The sequence below is a fragment of the Cygnus olor genome, chromosome 1, assembly GCF_009769625.2.
Source record: "Cygnus olor isolate bCygOlo1 chromosome 1, bCygOlo1.pri.v2, whole genome shotgun sequence".
Taxonomy (NCBI): Eukaryota; Metazoa; Chordata; class Aves; order Anseriformes; family Anatidae; genus Cygnus; species Cygnus olor.
This window is the reverse complement of record NC_049169.1, coordinates 100753467-100778768: the sequence shown is the minus strand read 5'-3', so window position 1 is coordinate 100778768 and position 25302 is coordinate 100753467. Positions and strand designations below refer to the sequence as shown.

Genomic DNA, 25302 nt, shown 5'->3' with positions numbered 1-25302 from the left:
ATCTGGGAGGTCTCTTCCAACCTCGGTGATTCTGTGTGATTCTGTGTGAAATTAACTCCCAAACTGATCAGCCCATCAAATCCTTTTATTTAAATACACCGACGGTCGTCCTCGCGTGACTCCGGCCGGCCGACCCCCCCTCCCAATTCGTGCATTATTCATGACCCCCCTCATGAATATTCACGAGGCCCGCCCGGGCCGGAAGCGGCCCCTCACGGCCGGCTTGGGGGGGAAGCGCCGCGCGCGCGCGCCGCCCGCCGCCGCCCGCCGCCGCCGCCGCCACTTCCGCCCTGCCGCCAACCGCCGCTCCCCGCGCGCGCCGCCGCCACACGGCGCTTCCGGTAAAGCTCCGCGCGCTTCCGGCCCGGCCGCTCGCAGCCCCGCCGCGGCGGGCGGGGGGGTGGGGGGAGGGGGAGGGGGAGCGTCCCCGTGCCGGCGACCGCCGCGGCCCCGCCCCCTCGCGACCGGAGCCGGCGGTGACGCCATCCCGCCCCGCTCCGCGCCCCCGGAAGAGCTCGGGCTGCTGACCCGGAAGCGGCACCGCCGCTCCCCTCTTTCCGGTGAGGAGGCTCCGCCGGAGGAGCCGGGGTCGGGGTGGGCGCTGCGGGGGGGGGGGGGGGTGGGAGGCGCTCGGTGAAAATCCGCCGGGTGAGGGGCAGGCGGCGGGCGGCACGGTGGGGCCGCGCTTCCGGCCGTGAGGCGATCCGGAAGCGGAAGCGGCGGGCGGGCTGCCTGCCTGCCTGTCCGTCTGCCTGTCCGTCTGGCGGGCCGTCTGTCTGTCTGCCCGGCCGCCCCCGTAACGCTGGCGGTTTGTTCGCAGAGCCGGCCCTGGAAGGAGGAGAGATGCGAGAGGAGGGAGAGTGAGAGGGGTAAGGAGCTCCCGCAGCACCGTGAGTCAGCCTCGCCCCCGGGGGGTGGGGTGGGGGGCGTCGGGACGGGGTGCGGGGACCCCCAGCCCCGGGGGGTCTCACAGGGGGGCCGCTGGGCGTGGGGGGGGGGGGGGGGGGGGGTGGGGGGGGGGGGGGGGGGCGGTGCATGGGCGGCTCCGAACTCATCGAGCTCGGGGTTTGGGGCTCAGGGCCTCGGGTGTTACGTTGGGGGGGGGGGTCCCGGTGTGCATCCAGGTGGGCTTGGTCTAAAGACGCGGCAGTGCTCGAACTTCTTGGCGCTTAGGAACTTAGTTGGAGGCGTTTTTCCATTTGATCCAATATCCCGTGTGGGCATCCTCAGTATTTTGCAGCGATTAAGCCTAAAACCTCCTCGTTACCGACGAGTTACTCCTTGTTACTTGCACAGACATAAAATGACAACTTAAATCACTCAGGGCCTTTTATCACCTGAAAACTGCCTAGAAGATAAACGTCAGGTGTCTGGAGAATAAAAAAAACCACATTACAACTTAATCTCTAAATACCTGCGTATCCAACCTTGATTGTGCCTTCCAGAAACGCAGCCTCTACCTCACCGTGTACTTGCACGTGCTTTTGTCTGTGTGTTTATGATTAAAGTGATGATCCTGCAAAGAAGTATAAGCCCAGCACGTTAAGTATGCGGTTCTGTGAAATACTCTGAGAGCTAAACTTCAGGTTCCTTGTCCCTTGTGAGTTCCCTGGTTCACTCGGTTGTTTATTTGGTGTATGTAAATTTGTGGTCTGTACATAGAAGGTGTTTTTGGTTTATATCAGGAGGGTACGTTGACATCTGTCTGATACTAGACTGGTGCGTAGGAAGAAGGTCCCATCTCTGGCCTGTTTGTGGAAGCTGGGATGATGAAGGCACCGCAGTGGGAACACGCTGTGGTACAGGGTTGAAGCTCCAGCCCATGTGTGATAGTTATAGAGCAATTGGAAGGGTTACGAGCAGAGTTCTGGTAAAGTAAGTGTGAGCGGTGGTAAAGTGGGGGCTGTGGATAGGGGTGCATGTTTTCTGAAACATCCTTCAGCCTAAAAGTGGGATAGGGGAGGGACATCTGCGGGTATTAGGACAGTAGGTTGGTGCAAGGATCTTCATCTTTGTTTTCTCCCTTTGGAAGATTGGCTTGCCAGTGAGATTGCATGAAAGCTTTGACTCTTACACCGTTTCTCCTTTTTCTCCACATTCTTATAACTTCATTACACTTCAGTCTTTCAAGCTGATTTTTTTGAGGCCTGACATCTATTCAAGCGTGAAGACTGCTGGGTGGGGAGACGGATTCTAAGAAAGCTTAGTAAAAACAGAGTAGTCATCTTTGGAGAATTAATACAAACCGTTTTGTTGGTGGTGGGTTTTTTGTGTGTTTTGATTTTTTTTTTTAAAAAACATTTTGCAAAGCAAAGTGAACAAAAGTTGGGTGCTTTGTCAAGTTCTGACGGGACAAGGTAGAATCAGGAGGCCACTGAGTGCCCCAGCCTGTGCTAGTTTGAATTTTACAGTTTGAAGATGGAGTTGCCTTTCATACTTTTTAAATAAGAAAGTAGTTATGAGGTTTTTGTTTAAATTGTCATCTTTCTGTTTTACTCCTAAGCTTTGCAGTTGAATCCAAGGAATCTGAGACTGGACGATTACAAAGCTTATTTGAAAAACAAGCGTGTGATTATTATATGAGACTTTGTTTTCGCGAAGTCAGGTTTGCTTAGGTTTGTCTTTATTTTTTGATGTGGAAGCTGGGCAAATAGAGGCTTACTCATTTAAAACAACAACAACAACCCCCTTGACATCCCAAACAAAAAAAAATCCCTCTTGATTCAGGGGCTCAATTGCTAAGGAAGGCCTTATCTCTGTATGTATGCCCATCCTGTGGAAGAAAACAGTCATGTACTTAAGTGTTAGATATATAGGGCCTTGTTGTGGGCAGAGTACTTAATTAATCTGGCTCAGAAAAGAAATTAAAGGAAGCTAAGATACCTGCCCCATCGGATTCTGATTGAATCACAGCAATGTAAATCCAGAGTAATTCAGTCAGGCAGCAAGCAGTCTGAATGCATGCCACTGATGCAAGGTAAATAATTCATCCTTAAGTGGGTTTGTTGGTTGATTTGTAGTGAGCAAGTGAGGCAGGAATACTTGGCTTTGCTGTTGTGTGAGCAATTCATAAAAACAAAATTAACAGGTAATTTGGTTCATTTAAATACTGCTACTCTACATAGAGGAAAACTGCCTTTGCATTTTGGCTCACATGCAGCAATTCCTCATGTATTTATTCTGTCCTAATATACTCCTGGAAAGTAAGGGTTTCGTGCTACTCGGGGCATGCTCCTCAGCTTATCTGATGCTCGGGATAGGCCCTTCAGAAACAATATTTACTCACTAATTAGACTACTGCCACATCACAACAGAAATAGGACTGGTGCTGTTTGCAGATAGCTGCATGAGAAACCTGCAGTGTTTGTTTTCTCTAAGCAGCTTGCTCTGCCCTGCATAGCGTTCGTTGAGCAGAGTTTTTATCGCGTTTGTTGTACCCATCAGTTTTGCCATATTTGTTAAGGAATCGGCACCTCTTCTACTTCAGAAAATACCGTTTTGTGAATTTCTTGAGGTTTTCAGTAGCGTTTTCAGAGCGTTGCAAACTTTGATTGCTAATGATACTGCACAGAGGAATGAGAGGATCAGAATGGAAAGGACTGGTGAATTAGGTTTCCTCAGCCAGGTGTTCCTAAGAGATTAAGCCTCTGTCTTCAGACGGCTATCTTCTGGTGTCTAACTGGTCTGTGGAGAGTTGAGATAGAGCCACGGGCACCTGACTGGGGACGGAATCCTACAGAACCTTGTCCCAAAGACAGAACTGAAGCGAGGAACAGAGAGCCCTTCTGTGATCTCACTTGGAAGTACGGTATCTCAGGAGCGGGGCAGTCAGGTTGTTTCCCCACTGTGCAGTCTGGTTGGATGAAAGAGGAGGATCTGGTCTGTCAGGAACATTGAGCGACATCTCCAATCTTCTTCCAAGAGTCGGACTGGAGTGGTCAGAGCAGTGGGCAGTGGGAAGTCAGGAGCCCTAGGTCTTACTTCTTGGTCTGCTGTGGCTGTCTGTTACCTCGGGCAAGTCTGTTTCCCTCTCTCTGCCTGTCCTTCTTCCTGTGTAACATAATGCTAATGTGCCCTTGCTGCATCTGGGTTCTTAGTGAGCTGGGGTGGAGGGACAGGCAGGGTCCAAAACTTTCACTGCTTGTGGGGTCAGACTGTCTGTGACAGTGAAAAATGTTTTTCAGCTGTGTTTGCCTGGATGCAGATGCACAGACTTCATCATTTATGGCATGTACTTGGGTAGAGGATAATTGGGGAATCTTAGAGGTGTTTTGGGTCAGATGTAGTCTTTTTTTGCATGGAGGACTGGTGGGTAAGAGGCATTTGAGGTGGACCCAAGCCTGTGGGAATAGCAGACATCTTTTTCTCTGAAAAATAACATGATTTGGGCAGATAGTTCAAAAGTGGGGAGCAGTTGCTTAAGTAAGAACGGGGAGATTAAGGAACTGTCGCAGCATCAGACTGAGTCAGTTCCCTGTTGGAGTCTTTTTGGGTTTAATGTTCCTTTTGTGTATGTGTGTGTGTGTGCGTCTGTCTGTCTTCCTTCTCCTCCATTCCTCTTCCCTTCCCCCTTCCTCTTCCCCCCTGTGCCCAGCTAGGATGGAAGAATCTCATTTCAACTCCTCCCCGTACTTCTGGCCAGCAGTGCCCACCGTCTCGGGACAGGTAAGACCGTTGTCTTCCAACCCGTTATGCTGGCCTCGCTTCCCACTAGAAGTCCAAGCGCGATACACGTTTGTTGCCTTTCTTGCTCAGCCAACTGCTGGGAGAAGCTGTGGCACAGCGTTCTAAAAGCCGTTCTCCCCACCCTTTTAGATTGAGAACACCATGTTCATTAACAAGATGAAGGAGCAGCTACTGCCCACAGAGAAGGGCTGCAGCCTGGCTCCCCCCCACTACCCCGCCTTGCTGACAGTACCCACCTCCGTGGCCCTACCCACTGGTATCGCCATGGACTCAGACACCAAGCCAGAGCAGCTGACACCACACAGCCAAGCCCCTGTGACTCAGAACATCACCGTGGTGCCAGTGCAGTCTGCTGGGCTCATGACGGCAGGTAGGGGACTCCAGAGACGCCTGCAGCAGGGGGGTAGGGGTGGCAGGGAGTCCTGGGGAGTCCTTTTCGGGCCGGGGTTATTCTGAGCATCTGCGATGGTGTGGACTGCCTTGGCCCTGGCCGTGGTTTCACGGCGAATCTCCGGGCAGTCTGTGCACCTGCCCTCTGTGCTGAAGTTTGACTTCCAGCAGTGGAGACCGGGAATGTTTTGGGCTACTCTTTGTTCTCTTCTGTTTGGGTTGTGTTTGAAAGCAGGCGTATAAAGCTTCCTTCTGTGAAGTGAGGAGGTTGGGCGCCATTGGAGATGTAACACCTGACTTCCATCTTCGTTTGTTTGCAGGTCCTGGTCTGGTGATAACTTCCCCATCAGGTTCCCTAGTGACCACAGCCACCTCTGCACAAACCTTTCCCATCTCAGCTCCCATGATTGTCTCTGCGCTACCCCCTGGCTCCCAGGCAGCCCTCCAGGTGGTGCCTGACCTGTCCAAGAAGGGGACGACCACCCTCTCCGAAGGTGCTGGGGGTGGCGGGGGTGGGGGAGTTGCCCCCAAACCGCCTCGGGGCCGGAAGAAGAAACGATTGCAGGAGTCGGGGCTGCCAGAGATGAGCGACCCCTTTGTGCTGTCAAACGAGGATGATGAGGACCAGCACAAGGATGGCAAGACATACAGGTGGGGAGCAGGGTTAAACCATGACTGTAACATTGCATGGGGTTGGGGGTGTGTTCAGCCCTTCAGAGGCTTACGCAGGGAAGAAGAGATCTTGGCCTCTTCCCTGTGGAGTCCCTGAGCAGAGAAGCTTTCAGATGCAGGGAGAGTTGAGTTTTCTTTCTAATCGGGAATGTTTGCAAACCAGTGGGTTGACCCAAAACTAAGGACCTCCTTAGTGGACAACCTCAATTTCCAAAATGTACAGATGTTAATATTGCTAGGTTGATTAACGACCAGGGTCTTACGGAGGCTGAGCCATATATCCTTGATGCCACAGCCGGGTAGTATGGCTGGCGTACTGCAGAATGCAGCGCTGTTTGGTGCAACTGGAGCACTTCTGGTGCAGTTGAAAGCCCTAGTGTACTGGGGTGCCCCTGAAGTAGGACTCCAGTCTGTCCAGTATAAATACCCTAGACTGGATGCACAGAGAGCTGGAAGTGAACCGTGGTGATAGTGCCTGCTCCTGTGTTCGTTGCCCAATGTGCTCTCCTCCTGTTCCAACATTCCCAACAAAACAGGAAAAAGTACATTTCTGAATTGGGTATAAGGGTGCTTCTAAGCCCTAAAGGTAATGGATGAGAGGGGAGAGTGTTCTGAGCCCTGAAGTTGGGTTTCTGAGCTTGGAGGGATGTGGCTTTAGGAACTTCTACCTCTGAGTCCTGGGAATGGGGGAGAGATTAGCTAGGAGGGAATGCTTAAAGCAGAGGGTAATGAGAGTGGTTGTTTCTGAGAAGGTGGGAACTGGACAGAGCAGCTGAGTGCTAGGAAAGCAAGGGAAGCAATGCGATAGTCTGTTGGTTGGGAAGCAGGAGCAAGTGCGGGTGATTCAGCGATGGGCATTTCTCAAGGATGATCAAGATCAATAAGAGACAAATTAGTAGCTAGGTGAAAACAAGGAGGAGATGGGTTCCTCGTTCTTCTCGCTTCCCTACTATGTGCCCATGAATCCTTCTGAGGCAGGCCGTTTCCCCTTAACCATCCTAGACCTTTTTTTTCTTTTCGGTAGATTTAGCTACGTTTCTGGAATAAGAGTAACAATACGAAGGCACCTACACAGAATCAGTGCATCCACCGCAGGCACTGTTTCATTTTTAACTATAGCATTTAAAAAAAATGTTTGTATTTTTAAATCAATGCAGTTAAATAGCTTCAAAACCAGAGCTTGGATCAGCCTTTTTATTCTCTTGCCCAATGTCCCAGTTTTTCCACTTTGAAAATATAATCAGCGTATGGTGAAGAAGGGTAGGAGTGTTAGGTAGCCTGCTATTTGTAATCCCACCATTTATTTTGGGCCCTAGCCACAATTCCACACTCAAGCTGCTTACAGTCTGGGTTGCTAATTAGGTTGTTAAATATGTATTTACAGGGGACACAATTGGCAGTGAATGCTAGAATTAAAGCTGAACCAAAGCTTTAATTATAGCTCCTTGTTTACTTGTAAGTTTGGAAAAAAAAAAAATGCCAATGACCAGGTGGAGTGACTCAGCAGAAACTTCATGAACATGCACAGTCTGTGTAACTGATCATGGGAAAAAAAATGAGTTTATATGTAGGAGCATGTCATCAGGAAGATTTTCTGTCTTCATCTTTAGTCCAAGTGTGGTACCTCTGCCTCTTCATCCAGCCCCCATCCCAACCCAGACTTCGTCTGGGCACTGTTAAGGTGCAAGATAACTAAATTGGTATTTATTGAAGACCACCAAAGAGTATTTCTGCCTTCCTTGGGGTGTTCTCTTTGATGCTTTCCTTGTGCAAGTTTGGAACTAAAAATAATTGTTCAAAAATAAAAGAAAAGGCTGTCGTGTTCTGCAGCTGTGGAAGAGAAAATCTTTGCAATACAGTTTGTACATAATATGCATATGAATAGACTTGCAAGTTAAAACTTTGAGGACTCCTGGGTTCCATCTGTATTCTAGATTATGATAATTTGGGTAGTTCCCATTACTATAATATGCAGACGTATACTAGCTAAATTAAGACCGTGTGAGGTTTGTCTGCTGCTCCCTTCTCAGGCTGAAGGAGGAGTTGCTTGTGGTATACATGTGGATATGTTTGTATGATTTCATTGATTCTCATGGTGATGCACTAAAGACAATCTAGTCAGATGCCTGGAAGGAGTTTACTATATTGATCAATCCATTTATTTTTTAATAGCTTATTCCTAAAGCCTGGAAAGCTTTTGTCAATTTGATTTTTTTGTTTGTTTCTTTCTTTCTAAATCCTATGAGCTGTCTTGCTGTGGGTGTCAGAGCAGGTGTCTGATGTTCCGAACTCCAGACTCCTGGTGTATTGGTGAAGGCAGAGCAAGGCCTTGAACAGGTAGCAGTGAGGGCAGGTTTTGAAGGGATTGGAGCACAAAGATGGTACCCCCATTGCAGATCAGTCCGCTGAATGTAGCGATTCCTGTGCCAGCAAATGGACGGTGTTTTGCTGCTCTAACATCTTAAGAAGTGAATTAGTCTGCTGTGAAATTGGTGCAAGAATCTTTTATGACTAGGTTTTTCTTTATAAGAAAAGGTGTGAAGCTTTTGCTAATTGAGGTGTTGCTTGCAGATCTTGGACACCTAGCCTTAGGATCAGTCTGGCACAGTCCTTGGTGCTTTGCTTTGTGATATTAGAAAAATGCTCATACCTGAAGGGGACAGCATCTGAATCTGTTCTGTGAAGCATTTTCCTTCGTGAGTAATGTCACTTCAGTCTTGTCTGGATTCATTGTCAACTTTATTAATCTTCCCTGACATCCTTGTGGAACTTACTTTTTCTGTGGAAAACAAGATCATCGAGAGAACATCTTTCTAGAAACAGGCAGTGTGCAAAGCACATGGTTTCTCATCAGAATTTTAAAACATGCTGAGGGAGAGAGAGAGCATGAATCCTGGAGAGAGTAGTATCATTTCTTAGCACTGTTTTAGTGGTTGTACATATGCACTTCTTGAAGTTTGTGGTGTGACGTGTTAGACAAGGCTGATTAAATGATGGTTCAGCTTATCTGTTCCAGATCATCAGTTTTTTTGTAAAGGCTCCAGTTCTTAATCTGGAATGACTTTGCAAGCTATGCTTCTGAACCTAGTACACCAAGAGCAAAGTTCTTGCCTTGAGAAGAGCCTTGCTGTGATACTTGTGACCAACGAGCTCTCTGTTTCCCACCTTCATTTGTGAGTTCACTTACTTTCAGTAGGGTGTGGGAAAATCAGGGTGTTTTGGTTTGGAAAACAGTAAGCAGCTAAGGGACATAAGCTTCTGTGGTGTGTCCAGGGAGAAAAAGTGTGCAGAAGCCCTGGAAGGCTTAGCGAGAAACAAAGATAAATGAGCTGTGGAAGGGGGAAAAGCCAGGCAGAGGACCTGTTGAGGAGATTAGGGACACAAGAGGAGCCAGTGGCTTGAATACAGCAGGTGGGCATGTTCTTAGATAGCTCATTTTCAGCCTTTTTTTTTTTTCCTGCCCTATACTGGATTTAATGTTGTTCTTTAGTGACTTTCTCATTTTTATCTTTTTCCCTAGATTTGAAGTCAGGTGATTATGGCTTTTCTAAGCCACAAATATCTGTTAAAATGTGGCCAAATTTGGCCAAGTTGTAAGCTTTGAAAAAAAAGTCTGTTAGGCATGCCTTGAGAAGCTTTATACTTCAGTAGTTGAAATGTGCAAAGATTATTATATCCTCTTTGATGTTACTTGAGGCTTGCATGACTCCGGGCACTGACCAGACTGTCCATCTCCACAGAAGAAGTAAATACACTCTGACCTCTAGACCTTTATGTGAGGCTGGGCTACTCGTGTACTCTCTCTGCAGTGATAAGCATCTTCTAATGCTGAAGGGCCAAGCACGCTTTCCCTTCAGTCACAACTCCCCCTTCTGCTTCAGAAGGGAGTCCTTATGCCCGCGTTTACAGTAACCCTCCCCCCTCCAATGGGCTCAGCGGCAAGGTGAAAGAAGGCTTGATTCAAATGCAGTAGGGACAAGAGTGAGATATGGCTAGGACCTAGAGCTGATTGTGTCTAGGAAGTCTAGAAAGTTGGTAGAGCAGAGACGGGAAACAGAAGAAAAGACTAGAGGCTACAAACCAGAGGGTATGATGGAGAGCCTGTTTGAAAGGGAGAGGTGACTGAGAGAAGCTAGGAAGGGCCAAGACTGAGAAGATGGGGAAAGAGCAGATGATCTAGGGGCTGGAAAACGAATAGGTGTCTAGAATTAATGGAACAGATGGGGACAAGAGCATGGGATGTGGACAGACAAATAGAACTATGAGGGAGAGGACACAAATTTTAACTATGAGAACTAAAACTTGAATATACGCTGCAATGGAGGATGAAGCTGGGGCACGTGGGTAAAGAACGTGGGACTGGGTCTTGGTGCTGGAAAGAGAGGATTGCAACAGGCTGAAAGGCTAGGGGCAAAGGGAGAATAAAGTTTGAAGTATTAGGCAGAAAGTTTGACCACATTCCCTCCAAAGCCTAGAAATATTAAATCCAATATTCCCAAATTTTGCTGTATTTCTACTGTCAGCACAAGAATGTGACCTCCTCTGGCAAAGAGCCTCATCCCCCTCTAATGCTAGAAAAAGATGTCAGACTACCATTACTATCACTAATTGTCCTTGCTGTGGTGGCAGAGGTCTGTGCAGTGGATCTTAAGATTGCTGATGACCAACGTGGGTGTCGGTACGATGCCACATGTTGGAATTTCTGTTTGCTTTTTTTAACAAGTAGTTCCGTGAGCAGCGGAACTAATGAAGCCTGGTTTCCAGCGGCTCTCTCCTGTGTGGATTCTCTGATGTCTAATCAAGGGTGAGCTTACTAGCCTTTCCCTCAGCAGGGGGCTCCAAGAGGGTCTCTCATCTTTCCCAGCTGCGTATTTTTGTGAAACTTGTAGTGACTTTAAAATCCTTACCCCTTTTTTAGCTTCGGTTGAAATTGGCTTATGATCTCAAAACTAAGGAGGACAGGTGTGCATGAACTTCCATATCTACACACACTGTACACATAAGCTTTGCTCTGGATATGAGTGCTGTGCTTGAAAGTTAGAAATAGAAATAAGACTGACCATTTGCCTCAGGATATAATAAGGTGAAAGCTTGGTTTATGGCAAGTTCTCTCCCTTCTGCTGAGATGCTGTAACTGTGTGTGTGCATGCACATGTGTTCTCAGCTCATCGTAGTACAAAGCAGAAGGAATTAATAGTAAAGATTCTGCAGTCATGAATTTTAATTTTAGTGCTTTTTACTTGCATGTCGTTGGAATGATTGTATGCAAGGGAGTGAAGGGCCAGTTACAGTCTCAACTGGAGAGAGAGAACATCAAAACTCTTCTGTCACTCATCTATCTGATTGCACCTTAATTTGGCCCTATTGAGTCAATGCACTTTGATACGTCCTTGATTATGTGACTACAGTTATTGTATACGTGATGGCCTGTCAGTGTCCTGCACAATTACTTAGAGAAAGGAAAAATTTTATCAAAAATAAAATAAAAATGACTTGGGGTTGTGGAATAGAGAAGGATGATTTGAGGAAGGCATTTGACAGCTAGTCTGAAGAACTGTAGGCTAAGTTTGCCTCTGCCACAGATTTCCTACAGTATTCTACAGCCATGTGGTTCAGGCCTACAGATAATCATACCCTGAAGCATGTGCATATATGAGTTAGGTCTAGCTTTCGGTGGATTTGCATGTGCTGCAGGCTCAAAATGACCATAGACAGTTATCCTGAAGTAATTAACATTTGGTATTCCTAAAACCATAATCCTTTTGCAAGTGTCATAGAATAGTCCTCTGTTACGTGTTGGATCCTGTTTTGCTTTGCAGAAGCATTGGATCTTATATGCAGCACAGAAGTCTTTCAGGAGCTGTGATTTAACTGTAAACAGTATGAAGTTCTTTTAAAAGAAAAATAGTGTTTGCAGCTATCAGGTTAGCTACTCAGAATTATGTCTTACTAATTGTTTTTCACTCCCCTGTCTTCTGCTGCTCCCTCCCCCTTAAAAATAAAATAAACAGGGGAAACAGGGGTGTTGTGGAAATAAATGAGTGTCTGAGGAGCACTGATACTTCTGTGGGGGTCCAACAGAGGAGTAATTCTGCAATCTGAGGTTGGAATTGTGTACGGTTGACAAGGCTCAAGGCTGTTCACATCACAATGGTGATGAAGAATACTGAACGCTTGCTTGTTAAGTATCTATCTGTGCAACATAATAAGGATGCAGTTCTGTGGAAACAGTCAATAAGGCTGTATCAGAACATGCCTGCATTGCGGAGCCAAATTATGGTGACATAGATGATCTTACTTCTGGCACTCCCAAATTTGTTAGTGTTTTCTCATGGGGCTTTTGTGTTCTTTCAATTTTAGCATTAGGTATTATCACTGTACTAGGAAACATCTCATTGTATTTCGTTGTTTTGCTGGTCTCTTGCTAATGGTGACTGATTTCATAAATTGGTAGAGAAGGTCTTAGGCTTGATGTTGTTCAGTGATTTTGGAGACGAACAGAAAATCGTGGCTGACAATTTACAGGTAGAAGCAGTGCTGGTGGATAGGTAAGGAAAAATAGGGGAAATTCTGCGTGGTTGTTAAGCCAGAACTGTTCAAGCAAAACGTGTTTTTATTACAGCTGAATGGAAGGTTTAGTTTCTTGGTTTATTAACCCATGTGACTTCTCCCGCAGAGTCAGGTATCGAAATCTAGATGCTCAGACACGATATAAAACAACCATCCAACTAGGCCTGGATAGAATTGGAGCAGGAGTTGGACTTGACGATCCTTGCGGGTCTCTTCCAACATGGGATATTCTGTAATTCTCTGAAGTGTCCTGTTGGCTGCTGTTGAACACCTTTGATCTAAAGATAAGGAATATTAGTAATGAGGAAACAGTATCCTGGAAAGCAATGACTATGAAAAAGACTTTTAGGAACTAAATGACATCATGTGAGCTCCCAGTGTGAGGCTGTGATGAAAGAGGGTAAATGCAATTGCTGAAAGCATAAGTGCTGAAGTGATTAAAAGAAGACAGGCAACTTGTGAAGTGTGCTGAAATACCACAAAATTCTGGTTCTGATATTTTTCCAAACGATCTTCGAAAAATGGACAAAACACAGGAATCCCCTCAGAAAACTAGAACTGGAAAAATGCTATACGGTGTTTAAAAAAAAAAAAAAAAAATCCAGTGCCTTGCCAAGAGCGTGATGCACATTTGTTTTCTGTAGCCTTATCAAGCAACCGAGTGACTGAAGGAGCGTGGAAATAAGTAGATTCAGATCTCAATGTAGCTGATAGATTTGATAGTATACATGTCAATAGTGTAAATTGGCAACTGGAAGCACGTTAAATTTTTAATGTGATTTGGTGATACTCTAGAATTGGAGAAGCAGAGGTACAATTGTCATATGCTTTCATTTGGCATTTCTATACTCAGGCTTGATTTAGGTCTTATCCGAGTTTTGTAGCTGTGTCTCTTAAATGTTCTGTCTCCTTCCCTCTGTCTCTTACAAAACATTAGTAAGAAAATGTTTAACTCCAGCTTTAAAAAATTGGGGAGTTTGAAGGTTAAATCAGCATTTATCATGCACCGTGCATCCATTATTATGCTATGATTGCATTAGTTACTTCATTAACTCTGCATTGCAAAGGCAGTAAATTTCTTTCCTTGCTAAATATCTGTTGACTCTGAGAACCTAAACTTAACTAGTTCAACTTCACACCTTCATGATCTGCTTTTTATAAAAACAAACACAAAAACCCTCGTGGTCTAGTATTTGTATTTGTAGTCTAATAGAAAGAACAAGGGTTCAATTAAATTCTAAGACCAATCTCAGTGGATACTAGGAAATTGAATCCTCAAGGCTGTGTAAAAGCTTGCATAGTTTTCACAACTGTGATATCAATTAATTAAGCACTTGATTGAAAAATGCTGTTAATCCATGTTAGGCAAATTTTACTATGAGATGGTATTTCAGATGGTATTTTATCTCATAACAGCATCTGATGAATGAGGCGGAACATTCCATGAAAAGTGGAAAAAAAAGGCCCTGTGTGTCTCAGAGTTGTAGTCTAGTTGCTGTAAGCATAATTTTGTTTATGACTCATCGTGATGACTTTCATATGGGTGCAGAATTAGAATTGTGCATCCACCTTTTATTGGCATTTCATGATTTTTGAGGGTGTTTGTCTTAACATGCACATTCTTTTTATGTCTCACTTTATTTCTGTAGATTCCTTATAAAAAGAAAGGATTATAAACATTGGAAGGGGTTGTTTTTGATCTCTAGCATATTGCTGAATATTAAATTAACTATTTATATGGAGAAATACACCTCTGCGTTGTTAAGAATATGTTCTCTTAAGCTAAATTTGCAGAGCCGTAACAAACAGTTGTAGGGATGTTGTATAATGCTCTCAACGGGAATGCTGCAGTCATTTCTGTTACTTGCTCTCAGAATACAATGGAAGGAGTAGTAGTTTAGAAGCACGATGGGGGAAAAAAGATCAAAAATGTTTATTAACAAAAAAGAAAAGATTATTTCACATAGCACAATGTTCATGTTTAGCAAGCAGCACTGCCAACTTTTCCTATCCCCAGCAAGGAAAATTTCTCTGAAATGAAACACTGAAGCATTGCAAGTGTCAGATGCAATGTTCTCATTATCCGTATAGATTTAACATTTTTTTGAATCCATGTTTACCCACTAGAGGGCTGATTGCATCTTCTCCTTTAATATTTGATGATGTCTGAGGCAAAATGCAAAACCCTTAATTAAATGGATCATTTGTTCCATTGAAAATGCCTGCTGCCACATAATACAGAACTCTCTGAAGTGCAGCTTTCAGCTGTATTCCAGGGCTTTTTTAACTTAACAAGACTTATGACTTTGTTAATGCTACATAACATTCTTGCCCTCTCAGGGCTAATGCTAGTTAGATTATTGGAAAACGAGTCCCTGCAAGATTTTTTTTAAATGTTGTTTGAAAAACACTACTGAAAAGTCTACAGCTGCTAAATTCAGACAACTAGGGTTGGTTTCTTGTTTGATTGGTTTTGTTTTGTTCTTATTTTCTGGTTTGTTTGTTTGTTTTGTTTCTAACACTCGGATTTATCTTCCATTCTCATGCAGGTGCCAGAGAGGTTTTGAAATACCTTTTTTATACGTTTACTTTGAAAATGGAAAAGGACATTCAGTCTCTTTCTTTTCATTAAAGTTTATTCTAGGGAAATTCTGACCTGAAGGCAGATACCTAACAAAGTAAATAAGTAAAGGAATTGGTGCACAGATATTATGGGAAATAAAGTAGATAGCTTTATGTTATTACACACTTAATGGGTTGGACTGCTTAGACTTGATGACATAGTAAAGATCATGAATTTTTCAAAAAGGAATAGACTTTTAAAATACATGGTCATGCGTACAGCACAGAAGAGATTAGTGCCCAACGTTGTGTTGAAGCTCTAGCAAAACTGACGGGTAGCTGAATTCTAAAAATATTAATTGTAGGTGCCAAGTGATTGAGATTATAACACAGCCTCGGAGTGTTGTTCCGAAGATGCATTATTCTCATGGTTGGAAGATCCTATTTCTTCTTGGATTTTTTGAACTCATCCTGTCAGTTATTGTATCTCATGGTACCTTTGCTGCATAAACCAAGCCCACAGTAATTGATTTTTTTTTCCCCTACATAGATTTATATGGGTATTGACCAAGCTATCTTTTAACCTTTCCCCCTGACCAAGATAGACTGGGCTCAGTGAATCTCTTCTGTGAAGTAGATTTTCCACACACCGTCATTCCCAAGTTCTCTGAACTTGTCTGGATCTTTCAGTAATTGTTGACTACATAGTCTTCAGCATTAGGCATGCTGTTGCAAGAATAGTTGCACCATTCGCACTTAGAAAGATGATACCTGCTATTCCCCTTTGATTCATTTAGCCATATTAGCACAACATCGCACTGGGAGCTTGTTCTCAATTGAATGATTCATCATCAGAGGAGTGACACTGTGGAACAGACTTCAATTGAGAATACTGGCAATAAACATCCACTGAGAAGGAGCTTGATAGAGTCATGCATGGGGTTATGAATTAATTCCTTGCGTTAGCAGAGAACTGGACTTGGTAACTCAGTGGTACTTTCAGTTCAGTGTTTACTTCAAAGTTCTTTCTAGCATTGCTTTTTTCAAGGATACAGTCATCATCCTCTTAAGTATGACTTGATAACTGCAAAATACATATACTGTCATCAAGTCTAGCTATCATGTTTCAGAAAGTCTGGAGCAAACTGGACAAGTGTTTGGAGATAATTTGGTTTATAAACCAAAAGCTACTTTTTCTAAAAGATGATCCCGATGTTCCTTCTTACTCCTTGTATCTCTAGCAGACCTAGGGATAAACAGCCAAATTGCTTCTGCTTGTTGATTCCAGAAAGGATTTTTGTATGTGAGAGCAGGGAGTTATGTAAGGATGTGTTTAGCTTGCATGTTGTGTTCAGTTGTGCAATTAAAAGGAAATAAGAGAAAGATGAAGGTAGGAAATGCGGAAGTAACTGTTAGAGGTGATAATGAATGTAAAGGAAAGGAAACAATGTTATGGCAGGTGTGTGGTAGAATGCTTGGTAGGGAGGCACGGCTTCCAGTTATATGGCTTAAAATCAAGCTGTGGCTTTGAAGGGCCTGTGGAAGTTAAGGTAGGTGCTGGATAAATATTGCCTACATTACATACACTAATTAGACTGCACACTTCATAAAAGCTTCTGGCTCCAACATAAATAGCCACAATAGTAGATGTAATGATGTATCCTCCTAGGAGGAAAAGAAATAGTTGAATGTGGGCACACGTAGTGGGTTTACAAACAGGATAAGCTCTCTGTGGTGTGTAATACTTGCAGAGACTTTTGTCACTGGGCATTTTTTTAAAACACTGGTAAAACTTAAGGAAATTCCCAGACAAAAACATAATCAACACACCACAGCAGGCAGAACAGAGGTCTTCTAGGTGGCATTTTTCCCTCAGATGTGACCCTGGAAGTTCCAAGTGCAGGTTCCATTTTGTCTTGTTTAATGGAAAAGTCTGCAAATGGAAGGACTTAAATTCAGAGAAACTTTAACTCTGCTCCTTGTTGTCACACACTTTTGAAGGAAAAAATAAAAGGCCAGCAATGGATGCAGCCTCTATGGTTAAAACGACAGAGACAAAATCTTACCATCTTGAATTGTATAGCAGTGCAGGCTTCTTTTAACAACCTGGTGTCATGATGGAGGAACAGTTTTTAACAGCAACATCCACAGCAGATAATGCCAACTGCTTCTTCCTGTTCAAAGAATCTGTGTTACCAAATATGTTTCTGATCTTTATGGGAACAGATGGGTCCAAACTCCTAGACAAAACATTTTAAAACATCAGTAAGATAGAATTGGTGAAAGCCAATTAAACCAGTGAAAGATCTGATTATATTTGCAGAATATCTTTGTGAGACCCACTAGGAAAGTAGCACTGTTGTTATTTTCAGCATTGCCTTCAAATACGTGAATGTCTTCCCCAAAAACGGGAGCAGAGTTAAGTGTTTTGGTCATAACTGCTTTTGCAGACTTTGCAGTACGTGGAATTAACTTCTATTATGAAGACACACCTTAACCTGGATTTTCAGGTTTTCCAACTTTTTTGACTGAAATAAATCATAGATGAACAAAATGTTTTTTGTCTGGGAATTATTATTCCTGTCCCCTTCAGATTGCTGTTGGAAAATTTCCGAAGTGCTACCCTGTCTCCCTTGTAAGCCTAATAAATTAATCTCTTTGATTCTTCCAAGACCTTTACTTGTGTGGCTGCAAGGTATAAGTCTGGTCTTTCCTGCCAGTTCCTAGCTTAAGTTTGTCCCTCTGGGACTGGAGTACTTGCAGCTGAGCATAATGTCTGAGGTGAAACTTCCCCTGATCCACATGGTCAGAAACTATCCTTTATTCACTTAATGTGGAAGACCCCTTCCAGTTAGAGTTGATAGATATTGGGGCTTGCCCCATATGACACTCTCTCTTCCCCTCACCCCGGTCCCAGGTGCCGGATGTGTTCGCTGACCTTCTACTCCAAGTCGGAGATGCAGATCCACTCCAAGTCCCATACGGAGACAAAGCCACACAAGTGTCCTCACTGCTCCAAGAGCTTCGCCAACAGCTCCTACCTGGCCCAGCACATTCGCATCCACTCAGGGGCCAAGCCCTACACGTGCAGCTACTGCCAGAAGGCCTTCCGCCAGCTCTCCCACCTGCAGCAGCACACACGGTAAGGGCCAGAGGAGGCTGGGGGCCCTCCGCACTGCATGTTGCCGTCATCCCAGCATGCTGTGAGCACCTTCAGTGGGTGACTACCTGGGGAGACCTTGCTGTTTTCCACAGGCTGGTCACATCTCAAACACAACAAACCGGCAGTCGTGGTATCTGACACATAAGACTTGTCATTTACTGTGAGGGGCTGGGTGTGCGCAGAGGTTAGTGCTGCTTACTCTAAGGGGTGTCTGCAGTGGAGTGACGTTTTCTGACAGAAGGTAGCACTGGTTTTGTCAGCACGAGAGTAGAGTGGGCGTAGAAGGACTGTTCCCTGTCACCCCAGCCTAGTCCTGCCAAACATCTCAGTCCAGGCTTGCAGCCCCCCTGCTATTTCAGCCATAGGCTTCCCACACAGCTCTGCCAATGCCCCTCAGTCCAAACTCTATAGTTCCTCTCTCTGGATCCTCCCCCGGTGCGGACAGACCACGGTCTCTTGAATCCAAGGGGAGCACGGTTTGAGACCGAGCAAGCTCAGGCCGTGTTTGGAGTTCCTCTGTGTAGCAGATAGCGTGGTGCTGTCCCACCCCCTTTGTGCCCTCATTCCATCAGCACTAGCCAGATGGCGGTCGTGTCCAACTGCTGCTGCTCCTCCTCCTCTTCGGCAGGATCCACTCCAAGCTCCACACGGCGATTGTCAAGCCCCACAAGTGTCCTCACTGCTCCAAGAGCTTCGCCAACACATCCTACCTGGCCCAGCACCTCCGCATCCACTCGGGGGCCAAGCCCTACACCTGCCGCTACTGCCAGAAGGCCTTCCGCCAGCTCTCCCACCTGCAGCAGCACACACGGTAAGGGCCAGAGGAGGCTGGGGGCCTGGCCCTGGCCCCCCCGCGCTGCCGGCATGCACCTGTGGAGCACGCGCGCCAAGCATGCGGGGGGCGGGCGGGGAACGCGGCCGGCTGCACCCACAGAAGGAGGTGACCCACCAGAGTGGACGGAGTGGAGGCTGCGCAGGAGACACTGACCACGGCAGGGCAGAGGTGGGCACGTGCTGTCCCTGGGGATCCTTGGTCTTGCACCGCGGGGGGCACAGAGAGAGAGCAATAGAGAGAGAGGCATTGGCCGTAAGGGATCCTGGCACCATGGGGGTTGGACTGAGTGTGTGGAAGCTTGTCCTGGCATTGCAGGGGGACAGGGACACATGAACACATTTCCCCAATAATGTGAAGGGAAGACTGTTGTAATGTGTATCCTGAGAAGGAACAGAGCTGTTTTCTCGGTACTGTGTGAGCAAGAGAATGAATTCCTCTTGGTCACAGTGTGGGACTCCTGAGCTTAGAGCAGGGAGTCTGGGCCACCAGACCCCTTGCCATTCTTAGGTGACCCACGTGCCAAGCTGGTCAGGCGTTCCTAAGCTCTTGTTCCTCAGTCCTAGTCACGTTCTGAACTCTGCTTGCATGCATATTTTTTCTAACTTCTAGCTGGACACAGGAGCTGGGCAGAGCTCTCTTTGTCCAGGTAGAACAGCATCTGGAGGCAATATCATCCCCTTCCCCGCACTGCTGAGCAGCTGTGAGATTGGATCACAGCATCAGGCCCTGGCAGTCTGCGCTGCCTGTTTGCTCACTGCCTCCTGTTTGTGCTCTTCCTCCTCGACAGTATCCACACCGGGGACCGACCCTACAAATGTGCTCACCCTGGGTGTGAAAAGGCTTTCACCCAGCTTTCCAACCTGCAGGTAAGGGACTGGGCATGCCCTGCTCAACAGTGGGGGTGGCAAATACGGATGTCAAGCGGGAGGAGATGGAAAATGCTGGGAGGAAGAGTGAAAGAATACAGAAAAGCTGTTGAAGTGCTGGACAGGGGAGAGATTCATGGCTCTCATGGCAACAGTGACCCAAATAAGTCACATAAGGAGTTGCATCCTGTAAAATTTTAAGATTGACTTGCAAGCAGTGATACCTTGTTAAAGTTCCTCTGATCCGTTCTGCAGGGTTTTCTAATGTAGCTGGGGTAAGACTTTTTCTAAATCTCATACATGGAATAAAATCTCTGTAATAGGTGTTTTTGTTTTACAATGGAAAGGGGGACATGAGAATAGGGATTTAGGGAAGCAGAGATGGTGTGTCCTGTTGCAATATCCTGGAGGAGGGGAACTGTAGAAAATGCCGAATGGCAAGAAGGTGGGGATTGTGGAGAGTTAAGAGACTCTGCTCTTCAAATGCCTAATATGGCTGAGAAGATAAGGTGTCTGTGGGAAAGCTGTAGTGGACTGGGAGGAAAATAGCTGTTCTGTGCTAGGAGCCAGGTGTACCTTGCTCAGCATACTGGGGCTTAGGGAACTTGGAGCCTGACGGGAAGGGAATGTTAGAGGTAAAGCAACCTCCAGTGTTAATATTCGCTTCCTTACCTGTGCTTGCGTTCTCTTTTTTTCCACCCTGCTGCCAACCCCCAGTCCCACAGACGGCAGCACAACAAAGACAAACCTTTCAAGTGCCACAACTGCCACCGTGCATACACGGATGCTGCCTCGTTGGAGGTGCACCTGGCTACGCACACGGTGAAACACGCCAAGGTCTATACCTGCTCCATCTGCAGCCGGGCCTATACCTCGGTGAGTATTTGCTCCCCTGAGGGGGTGGCAGAAGTGGAAATACTTCTCAGGGAATCGATCCTTCAGGTCCCATGGGAGCAGCCCCGTGAGCTGTCATATCCCTCCCTGTGGGCTTTGGCTTTTGTGAAAGCCGTCCCCTCCTCTCATGCCGTTCTTCCTGTTGCAGGAGACGTACCTGATGAAGCACATGCGGAAACACAACATCCCTGACCCCCAGCAGCAGGTGGTTCAGGCCCAAGCCCAGGCCTCTCAGCAGCAGCAGCACTTCCAGCCGCAGGGGGGTGGGGCAGCAGGGGGCCCTTCTGGAGACACTAACCCACCCAACCCTCCCCCTCAGTGCTCCTTTGACCTGACTCCTTACAAGACTTCAGAGCATCACAAGGACATCTGCCTCACTGTCAGCACCAGCGCCATCCAAGTGGAGCACCTCTCCAGCTCCTAGAGAGACCTCAACCCAGGGAGCAGAAAGCCTCTTGTGCATAGCCTGCGCCCGGGGCACTGCTTGTGCAGCGGCCCTCCTCGTGCAACAGTCTCCGGCCTCTCCTCCTGCAACAGCCTCTTCTGGCCGTGTAACCCTGTTCATGGCAGCCCCTTGAACAACAGCCTGTCTCAAGGGGGTGCTCCTTCTGTGCAACAGCCTGCCTGGTAGGAGGATGCTTCCTTGTGCAAGAGCCCCCTTCCTGTGCTGGGATCACTTCCTCATGCAAGAGCCCCTCCTTTCAAACCCAAAGAAAGGCCCCTGTTCTGCCTTCTCTCTCACTGTAGGATGTGCGTGAAGGGGGTGGGGAGGTGTTGAGACGTGCGTGGTGTGATGGGATGGAGAGATGGTCCTTGTACATTCAGGGGCTTGGACACGTTTTCAGCGGGCCACAGAAGAACGTGGCAGGGTTCACAGCTGGATGGGTATTTTTGAGGATTTCCTTGAGTGTCTAAGAGAGAAATATCCATTCCTGTCCCTCCTGCTTGTGAAAGGGAGGAGGGGTCGCTTGTCCTGCCCCAAGGACTGGATGGGAGAAACCTTCTCCACAGCGGAAGGTGAAACCAGTGTGGGGGAGAGGTGAGGCTTGTTCTCTGGGCTGGACAGGTGTCTACACTGCCTGAGGGCTTTGGAGCGTTGCACTCTTTCTTCTCCCCTAGTGGAGAGCAATAGAGAGGAGTCTGTCTGAAGTGGCTGCTGCCTCTCCCAGCTGTCTGAGCAGCATCATGGCCAAGGCCCTGTAGGAATGTGGGTTCCTGCTCATTGCTCTTCCTGCCCATTGTGGATGATGTCCTAGCAGCTTGTACTTCTCCTCTCCCTCCTGCTTCCCCCCACCTCCTCAGAAAAGCCTGCAGGCATCAAGAACAAACCAAAAAGCAATGGAGGGGAGGGTAAGAGACTGCCAAAATAATCATCACCCTTCTCTCTACTTCCTTTACTGAAAGGTGGAACAGCAGCAGTTCTGACTCTTACACACCTGTCCTGCCCCCAGTTTCCCAAAGGGAAGGAGGAGGAGGAGGAATAGACCAGTCTTTTCAAGGAGCCGGCAGGTGTCAGGGAAAGGCTAGCTTCTCTGCTCACCTCCCATCAGAGCGCTCTCCCAGGCTCCCTCTTGCCAAGACGGGCTGGACTCACATGGCAGTGGTGGCCTCTTCTGGACCCTGATCATGGGAGAGAATCCCCAAAAGGTGGACAGTGGAGAGAAAGGGATGAAGATCCCCACAGAGAGACCAATCTAATGAGAAGGGGGAGCCAAAAGAATAAACTGAAGGCCCCTTGAATTTATATATATATATATATATAAATATCTATTCCCCACCCCTGGCCCGCTCTGTCCTTGCTGTAACTGTTTCTATCTCTGTGTTTATAAAACGCATTATCCTGGCGAATTTTTATTTTCAATCTTTGTTTGTTTTTCCCTCTCTCTTCGTCTTCAGATCCCCCCCCCCCCCCTTTTTTTTTGGTCCACATGACTACTAGTCTTGTGTGTCACTTCTTAGTTTCTTTGGATCATGGAGGCTGACTGGGAAGAGAATGAGAAGGCAAGGGAAAAAGCATGTGTTGCACTCAAATCCTATAGAATCCCAGACTTATGTATGAACAACCAGTAGGGGCTTTTTTTTTTTTTAACCACCCTGTGTAGAAATAAATTGGTGTAAAAGGCTCCTTGAAGGTGCTGCTGCGAGCACCCTGCCCCTGTGACGTGTGTTCCTTCTCCACGCACCAAAACACTGCATGAGCATCTCGCTGCGGTGAGTCCTGAATGGCTGTGTGAACGCGAGCAGTGCATCCCTGCCTTTGGGCAGCCTTGTGGTTTGCACGATGAAAGCGAGGAGCTCTGCACCTGTGTAGCCGTCGGCAGAGAACTGTTTCTCTGCGCTTAGTCAGCAGGGTTGGCTGCAAATGGTTGGATTGTTTTTTAGATCCATAGATTAGGCTAGAAGAAGCCGTCTTACTCCTGCATATTACAGGTGACATTTCAACCCATTTATCCTGTTCTGAGCCTCAGTAACTAATACGCTTTTGAAGTACGTGTTCACAAAATGGATTGGCTTGATTTTGAGGCAGAGGGACACAGCAAATCCCTTCCATTGGTAGCCTGCTGCAAGGGCTTTGTGTTCTTGCTTTAAAATATCTAAGCCTGATTTCGCCTTTGGATTTGTTTGGCTTTGGCTTCTAGTTACTAGTTCAGGTATGTCCATCCCACTGATTCAGAGACCCTTAGAGCACATTGGGGCTTTCTCCCCTGGTCTGGTGTTTAAACACTGTAATACCACCTCTTAATCTACTTCTTGACAAGCTAAACAGATGGAACTCCTTCAGTCTTCCACTGTAAGGGATTTCCTCCAGCCTGTGAATTATTCTTGTCGTTTATTTCTACATCTTGGCAAATTCTTCAATATCTTGTAGACGTGTTCATTTCAGAATTAAGTGTTCAAGCCCCATTGCCATGGACAAGGTTGCCCTGCCCTTTGCCTTAAGTCTGCAGAGGATTGCATTTGCCCGTTTCTTGCAGCGTTTTACTGGAGCTCACATTAGCTGCTTATCTGGTGTGACTCCTAGATCATCTGAAGTCTCAGCTTTCCATGATAGTATTTTTCCCCTTTCTGCAGGCGTGGTCTGAGTTCTTACTTCCTGGTTACTTAATGTGAGTCTATATCAGAGTCTATTGTGTGTGAACAGACCTAGCTTAACTGATGGTCCAGGTTATGCACCACTTTGTCAGTTTTGTCAACCACAAACTGTATCAGTTGTTACTTTTTACTTTCTGATCCAGGTTGAAAATGCTATATTGCATCTGACCTACACTAACTTGAAAAGCATCATTCAGTGCAACTTTTTATTAGCTTCTTCTTGAGACTTGCAGGCTAGTAGTCATTTCTTAATCTTCTTAGTATGTGATTATGTACAGTAAATCTTTTTGACTTACGGTGCTAGGTCAATGCCTTACAAAAATTTAAGTATGTTGCACCTATGCAGTCCCCTTTGTTAAACCAAATGTATAATGATGTCTTCAAAGAATGAAATTAGGTTTTTTTTTCTTTTTTTCCTCTACAAAATCTATATTCTGTAAACCTTTGGATTATAGGTTTTATTCTTCATTCATTCATTCTTCATCTCAACAGCTCTTACGTTATTTTGCCTCAGACTAATTTTGACATTGAATCATTTCATTTGCCTTTTGGGAATACTGTCATTGAATGTCTTACGGTATTTCTCTGATATCCCAAGTTGAATGAAAATTAGAATCAATGGGCTAGAGAGCTTGTTAGTCAACTGGAAAGACTCCTGCTTGTTTGCTGACTTGAAAATATATGTCCCCGGCAGATGTTGTCTAACTTCCTACTTTGATACTAAGGTACTGGAGAGAAGTTGCTATTTTCGTACTACTGCCACATTCTGTTTCTTTCTGAATATGGGATTAGAAATATTTTGTTGACTGATTGTCCTTGTTCTGTGTCACTAGCAATTTAATCATTTTTATTTAGCATGGATCAGTACTATTAGTAATATTTGTTTACTTTTTATTTTAAAAAATTAATGAAAGTTCCAAAATCCATATTATCTGTAGTTTTGCTAGCTGCAGAGCTTTCCTTACCAGTTTTCTCTATTTAATAATACCTAATTTATGTCAGTTGCTGTCTGGCCTTCCTCTTTTCGATGTGTTATATTTTGGCCTTTTCTCTCTCTTTTTAAATTGTTTCTTCTTGCTCACAGACTTTCTCACTGAACCCAGGACAAGCTTTTACCCAGTTTCCCCCTCTTCCTTGATTGTGGAATTGGAGCTTTTTTGGCCATATAATAAATTTTTCTTAACAGTTTTCATTCACATTTTTCCGTTTTACATTTTTTTCTTATGGACAACTCAGTTTACAGTTTTGTTCACTTTGGAAATTGGCTTTGTGAAGCACAGACTCTGGATAGGTTTATTACTGCTTGTGGCTCTCCTCCACATGCCCATATTCAGCAGGAACAGGACAAAACTGCCTGTTTCCGCTCATGTTATTATCTTGTCTTGTATGCATCACCTCGAAGTCTGAAAAATTGACCTGTTTTGGGTGCAGTGTCTTGTATTAAGAAAACTAGTTTTGAAAATTGGAAGTATATTTTGCTGACTGGCTGGATTTCTTGGGGAGTGTCTTGCAAGTTACAGTTCCTTGCAGTGTTTTGTTTTTTTTTTTTAACATGTTAAAGGTGCTTGAAA

The 25302-nt window shown here is 45.8% G+C and overlaps 1 protein-coding gene across 20 annotated transcripts; it reads left to right on the top strand.

Annotated features, from left to right (window-relative positions):
- Positions 1-220: 220 nt before the first annotated feature.
- ZNF384 (zinc finger protein 384) lies at positions 221-25302 on the top strand. 20 transcript variants are annotated; one of them, XM_040573431.1, is made up of 11 exons: positions 429-560; positions 821-869; positions 4599-4665; positions 4816-5056; positions 5397-5727; positions 10472-10552; positions 17798-18022; positions 18672-18854; positions 19666-19744; positions 20462-20620; positions 20787-25302. In XM_040573431.1, the coding sequence occupies exons 3-11, from the start codon at positions 4600-4602 to the stop codon at positions 21060-21062; spliced, it is 1641 nt and encodes a 546-aa protein (XP_040429365.1). In that variant the 5' UTR covers positions 429-560; positions 821-869; position 4599; the 3' UTR covers positions 21063-25302. The 20 variants fall into 20 exon arrangements, with proteins under 20 accessions (XP_040429417.1, XP_040429373.1, XP_040429365.1 ...); XM_040573412.1 differs by having other exon boundaries at positions 4595-4665; XM_040573347.1 differs by having other exon boundaries at positions 1686-4665.

Bases quoted from the DNA above. Each gene is read 5' to 3' on its own strand.
- ZNF384 (XM_040573347.1), top strand. From the start codon at position 4,498: ATGTTCCTTTTGTGTATGTGTGTGTGTGTGCGTCTGTCTGTCTTCCTT. The intron at 4,666-4,815 runs GTAAGACCGTTG...CCACCCTTTTAG, and splicing joins TGCCCACCGTCTCGGGACAG to ATTGAGAACACCATGTTCAT. The intron at 5,057-5,396 runs GTAGGGGACTCC...GTTTGTTTGCAG, and splicing joins TGCTGGGCTCATGACGGCAG to GTCCTGGTCTGGTGATAACT.